General features: G+C 41.3%; 1 protein-coding gene across 1 annotated transcript; it reads right to left on the reverse strand.

Moving 5' to 3' along the window:
* Nucleotides 1-5,224: 5,224 nt before the first annotated feature.
* LOC129706752 (hemoglobin subunit alpha-like) lies at nucleotides 5,225-6,432 on the reverse strand. The gene is made up of 3 exons (XM_055651205.1): nucleotides 6,270-6,432; nucleotides 5,808-6,015; nucleotides 5,225-5,563 (listed from the first exon to the last, which is right to left on the reverse strand). Exons 1-3 carry the CDS (start codon nucleotides 6,362-6,364, stop codon nucleotides 5,438-5,440), a joined length of 429 nt encoding a protein of 142 aa, XP_055507180.1. The 5' UTR covers nucleotides 6,365-6,432; the 3' UTR covers nucleotides 5,225-5,437.
* Nucleotides 6,433-6,691: the final 259 nt, after the last annotated feature.

Here is a 6,691-nt window from a genome sequence, read left to right on the forward strand (position 1 = left end):
AGTTTCCACTCATCTCTCTCACAGTGGTAGGCATTAAATGATGGAGTAACTCGGTGGGTCAGGCAGCACAACTGAGATATGAGATATAATATATCTCATGTTAAATATAACATATATCTTCAGTATAAACCAGCATCTGCAGTTCCTTCCTACACTAGTGATACGCATTGTTTCCTTCAGCAAGGCAATGGGGTGGCACGGTGCTGCAGCGGTAGAGTTGCTGCCTTACAGCGCCAGAGACCCGGGTTCGATCCCGACTACGGGTGCTGTCTGTGCAGAGTTTGTACCTTCTCCCCATAACCGCGTGGGTTTCCTCTGAGATCTTTGGTTTCCTCCCACACAGAGAAAATGGTGCTGGAGATGAGAGAGAAAGATAGATCAGCCACGATTGAATGGCGGAGTAGACTTGATGGGCCAAATAGCTTAATTCTGCTCCTAGAACCCATGAACTTATGGACTTATGAACTAAGTAGTCCATCCTTAACTAATCACTCTGTCCACCACCGACACACAGTAACAGCAGTTTGAACCATCCACGGAGTGCAGTGTAGTAACACTCCGAATTAATCACTTATGCGACATGTGTAGGGAGGAACTGCAGATACTGGTTTAAGCCGAAGACAGCCACAAAAGGAGTACTTCAGCAGCTCAGGCAGCATCTCTGGAGAAAAGGAATAGGTGACGTTTTGGGTCGAGACCCAGTCTATCTGTCTGAAGAAGGGTCTTGACCCAAATTGTCAACCTATACCTTTTCTCCAGAGATGCTGCCAAACCCTTACGCAATATTTCATTTTTTGGTAGCCTTGTTAATCTATGGCACCGCTTATAGTAATCAGTGCATTCGTATTCCGAGACCACTCGGTGAGAAGGCCTGTACATTGGGCCGTCCATAGCAGCGACTACGGAGGGTTCTAGGCCCCGACCACGGGTGAACAAAGAGGAAGATGACTGGACTTTATTGCCTTCCATCACAGTGAGAAATGTTGATTCCACTGTGGTGGATGTTTATATTAAATTCTATTGTGTGTTGTATTCTTTTTATTCGTATGGCTGTATGGTTGTGGCTGTATGGCTTTGAGGAGGATGCTAGGAGGCTGCAAGGTGACTTGGATAGGCTGGGTGAGTGGGCAAATGCATGGCAGATGCAGTATAATGTGGATAAATGTGAGGTTATCCACTTTGGTGGCAAGAACAGGAAATATTATCTGAATGGTGGCCGATTAGGACACCTTTACAAGGAAGGCTCTTTTTTGACATTTCAGGAGTTGCAACAGATTTATGGACTTCGAGGAAATGATTATTTCAGATATCTTCAACTTAGAGATTATGTTAAATCGAATTCTAAAAATTTTCGAAATAGAAACCCAGAGATTCTTGATGAATGTTGGAATAAGCATCCTAATACAGAAAAATTAATATCTTATATATATAATATCTTATTAGATAGTGACATTCCTTTGACGGACATACAGACAAGCATGGGAAAAAGAATTAAATCAGGTAATAACGAAAGACACTTGGGAAGAAAGTCTACAACACATACATCAGTGTTCACTAAACGCGAGACATTCTCTAATACAATTTAAAGTAATACATAGGTTACATTACGCCAAAACAAAATTACATAAAAATTTTCAACATATCTCACCTATATGTGATAAATGTCAACATTTAGAAGCTACGTTATCGCACATGTTTACAAACTGTACAAAAATTAAAAAATTTTGGGTAAATATTTTTAGTATAATCTCCAAAGTAACCAACACACAACTGGAACCAAACTCAAAATTAATAATACTCGGAATATTAGAATTAAATCAAACACTTACAATAACACAAAGAAACTTTATCGATTACAGTTTAATAACAGGAAAAAAATTAATCCTAAAATTTTGGAAAGGCCCTACGGCCCCCACAATCAAAATGTGGATTATAGAAATGACGGAGACCTTAAACATGGAAAGAATCAGATTTTCCCTGTTGGATAAACAGGAATTATTCGTTGGAACATGGTCTCCTTTTATTGATTACTTAAAGGGTCAGAATAGTTCAGCACAGGAACCTGACTAGCACCCGGACTAAAGATTGGATGAAATGCTATACTTCGAAATGTACGAACATATCTCGAATGATGTTTTTAAACTCTAACAAATTTTTCCATTCTTCTTCAATTACCTCTTTCACTCCTCTTCCTTTTTTTTTTATTTTAGTTTTCTTTTTCCTTCTTCCCTCTCTCTATTTCATCTATCCCTTTAGCTCTATCTAGTTATAAAAAAAAAAAAAAACGAAGAAAAATGCAAAAAGTATTGGAGACAATGTAATAATAACTGACAATATTATCAATTTAAAAATGATGTAACAGTAATGATGTAATAGATCATGTACCTATCTCCAATAATAAAAAAATTAAAAAAAAAAAAAAAAAAAAAATGAATGGTGGCCGATTAGGAAAAGGGGAGATGCAACGAGACCTGGGTGTCATGGTACAACAGTCATTGAAAGTAGGCATACAGGTGCAGCAGGCAGTGAAGAAAACAAATGGTATGTTAGCATTCATAGCAAAAGGATTTGAGTATGGGAGCAGGGAGGTTCTGCTGCAGTTGTACAGGGTCTTGGTGAGACCACACCTGGAGTATTGCGTACAGTTTTGGTCTCCTAATCTGAGGACAGACATTCGTGCCATAGAGGGAGTATAGAGAAGGTTCACCAGACTGATGCCTGGGATGTCAGGACTTTCATATGAAGAAAGACTGGATAGATTCGGCTTGTACTCGCTAGAATTTAGAAGATTGAGGGGGGATCTTATAGAAACTTACAAAATTCTTAAGGGGTCAGACAGGCTAGATGCAGGAAGATTGTTCCCGATGTTGGGGATGTCCAGAATAAGTGGTCACAGTTTAAGGATAAGGGGAAAATCTTTTAGGACTGAGATGAGAAAAACATTTTTCACACAGAGAGTGGTGAACCCTGGAATTCTCTGCCACAGAAGGTAGTTGAGGCCACTTCATTGGCAATATTTAAGAGGGAGTTAGATGTGGCCCTTGTGGCTAAAGGGATCAGGGGGTATGGAGAGAAGGCAGGTACAGGATACTGAGTTGGATGATCAGCCATGATCATATTGAATGGCGGTGCAGGCTCGAAGGGCCGAATGGCCTACTCCTGCACCCATTTTCTATGTTTCTATGTAACTCAAATTTCACTGCACCAATTGGTGCATGTGACAATAAATGTGAACTTGAAGAATTTGTTACTCTACCGACCTACATTCATATCTTCCAAGTTAAATCCCTGCCCCACGGTATGAGTTAATTCCAAGAGCTCTCCCGAGTTTGCCCTGATTTGAACTCAGAGATTTACGTTAATGGCCACTCGTCGGTACTCGGGGCTCTCGTGGACGTTTTTCAACATGTCGAAAAATCATCACGAGTCTTCCCGTGTTTACCTGCCGTTAGCGAGTCTTCCCGATTACCTGCCGTTAGCGCTAAGAGACTGTCACCGAGCTCCGACGTACCCGCTACGTTCATTCTCCGTGCTTACCGCGAGTTTGATTTTTTTTAAACTCGCGAGAGCTCTTGGAATGAACTCGTACCGTGGGACAGGGCTAATACACAAAAACGCCCTATTTTTCCTTTTGTGAAGTTCCTGTTGTGTGCTCTCACAATTGATATCCCCAAATTCATTATCATTACAAAATTGAGTACTGGTGTCAGGGGTTATGGGGAGAAGGCAGGAGAATGAGGGGGAGGGAAATATAGATCAGCCATGGTTGAATGGCAGAGAGGTCTTGAAGGGCTGACTGGCCTAATTCTGCTCCTATAACTTATGAACTTATGAAAGTTCATAACATGAATTTATGAAATCTCACATAGATGCAAGGAACTGCAGATGGTAGTTGACCAAAAAAATGACACAAAATGCTGGAGTAACTGAACAACATGTTAGGCAAAAGGTTTAGGTGACGTTTCGGGTCAGGACCTTTCTTTTGACTGATTGTGGTGGATTTGAAGAAGGGACTCGACCCAAAATGTCACCTATCCATGCTCAACCCATGCCCACCACAATCAGCTTTGAAGAAGAGTCCCAACCTGAAACGTCTGCAATCCATGATCTCCAGTGATGCTGCCTGACCTGCTGAGTTGCTCCAGCACTTTGTGACATTTTTTAAAACATATCTCACTTTTGCTTCCAAAGTTCGAATCCTTAATGTGAATGGCATACCACATGGTCCATCACAAATCCCCGTGCAACATACTCAACATATATCATCCGTTCATCCATAATTAAGGTCGGGATTTCCTGTAATATTACAGTAGCTGTGGAATTCCCTTACAAGTTTTGAGCTTTCCTTGTGTGAACAGAACAGCCTCATGTTACAGAAATGTGTTCTTTGGTATATTATACCTCACAGCATCTAACGGACTTTAAGAAATTTTGAGAGAAAAAAAAAAAATGTTGAATGACGATTTGGGCATCATAGTGGTGCAGCGGTAAAGACGCTGCCTTACAGCGCCGGAGTCCCGGGTTCGATCCTGACTATGGGTGCTGTCTGTGTGGAGTTTGTACATTCTCTCTAGGACTGCGTGGGTTTTCTCCGGGTGCTCCGGTTTCCTCCAAAGACATACAGGTTTGTATGTTGACTGCCTTCGGTAAAAATTGTAAATCGACCCTAGCATGTAGGAAAGTGTTAGCATACAGGGGTGATTGCTGGTTTGCATGGACTTGGTGGGCCAAAGGGCCTGTTTCCACACTGTATCTCTGAAGTCTGAAGTCTAATGATTGTTTGCCCAGCTTTTACCATCAGACATTGAGTGCTTTATAATTAGGTGACTGGGTATTTAAAGTTGCATTGGTAACTCAGTTTTGGAAAACAAACGAATATTTAATGCATAAAGCTTAATTTATAAGTCTTGATATTTTGTTGAATGTGTAAAAATCACCTGAAGAGATTTTGATGCCTTCATGCAGACTTTTTACTTTTTAGGAAGATTTGCGGTGAGTCTGATTCATTTACAATGAGAGAAGTAACCATCATATTAACAGGGATTTATGACAGCTGAATTTTTCTATGTACCAAGTTCTCCATCGTCTCTCTTCTTATCTTGTGATAGAGATGAGGACCCTGTGGTGGCCTATGTGATCTTGCCATGAACATGTCTGACATATCTGATGTCATTTGTATTCTGAAATTGTGTCATGTTTAATAAATCAGCCACGGCAAACGATAAAGCATTAATGAAAATGAATGTTTATTGAGCACTCAGTTTACCAATTATGTCAAAAGTTAATGGAAGACACAATGTGAAAAAGATTAAAGAGTGGGAAAATATTTGCATTTAAAGGAATAATGATTTTATTAGTCGGCATTTTGAGAAAACAGGCAGGTGGGGATTCGAATGATGATCTTGCTGTCTTCCACCATAGTTGTTTGACTGCATCTTCAGCGGTACTTGGAGCTCAATTCATGTCCAACTTCCTCAAGGAATTTGTCGATGGCAGTATGAGTTGCAGGGGTGAACGGAGGCAGATGAAGGGCCAGGGTGACCACAATGATGTCAGAAAACAGCTGTAAGAGTAAAACAGGACAATGTCAGGTGGTGCTAATATATTCTCAACGCATCATTTTTTTGCTCGCTTGCACTTTGTGATGATGTACAGGAGAAAATATTCCCAGCTAAACCGAACACGGTTACACATTCAGACTGCGGAGAGTTCACGTAAATGAACTTGAACCTGCATTGCTGTTTATCTGACCCTAACGTCAGGGTCTGGGACATGGTGACGAGGAAGGATATGAAAGGGTTACCTACCACAAAGTTGTGAGGATCCACAAGGAGTTCATGACCATGTTTCTCGGCCAGCTTGTCCAGGTGATGGGGCAGGTCGTCCAAGTGTTCAGTTGCCTTCACCAAGGCCTCAAATACCTTGGTGCCATGAGCTATGACCTTTGGATCAGCGGCATGGTAGCTCTTGAAACTCGGGAAGTATGTCTTGGTTTGAGGATGGAGTTCAAACAGCCTTCAAGGAACATGGAAAAGAAAGGCAGAAGTCATTTGCAGACGCAGGTTCCAATAAATCTCTCCTCAGATTACAACCCCATTACTTTCAGACCAGCAATTACATTAGTTTGGTAAAACTTCAACTCCTTGCAGAGAATGCTATTGCACACTTATTAATTGTATCGCTGTTCTCGGGAAATGCAAGCAAAATGTTCACAATCACAAATAATCAATGAAAGAACAGTCAATATCCTGAACGTTTAAGAACATTACCTGGCTAAAGCATCTGCACCCAAAACTGCAGTATTTAACTTTATTTCTGCAGCCACATGGTGTATTGCTTGCTTGTTGGCTTCTGAGAGGACCATTGTTGCGGAGTTTTTCGCTCTTCCAGATCTCTCAGTACTTGCAAGATAACTCCTGCTCGATACACACGGTATTTATTGCCATCCTCACTGACCCGCCTCTTCCCTCCCCTCACCTTCCCATTGGCCGTGGGGGCCGCACTCATGGTCTATTGGATTAACTCAAACATAGAGATAAGGGGCAACACCGAGCAGAGAGCCAGTCATCTGTTTCACCTACAGCTGTTAGCAAAGATATCCTGTTGCAGAAGATACAACCCCACCTCCCACACATTTCAATTTGAAACACTTTGGCCAAGGTTTACAATATCGTCAATTAAATCGCCAGTA

This window comes from Leucoraja erinacea, chromosome 20, assembly GCF_028641065.1.
Source record: "Leucoraja erinacea ecotype New England chromosome 20, Leri_hhj_1, whole genome shotgun sequence".
NCBI classification, from domain to species: domain Eukaryota; kingdom Metazoa; phylum Chordata; class Chondrichthyes; order Rajiformes; family Rajidae; genus Leucoraja; species Leucoraja erinaceus.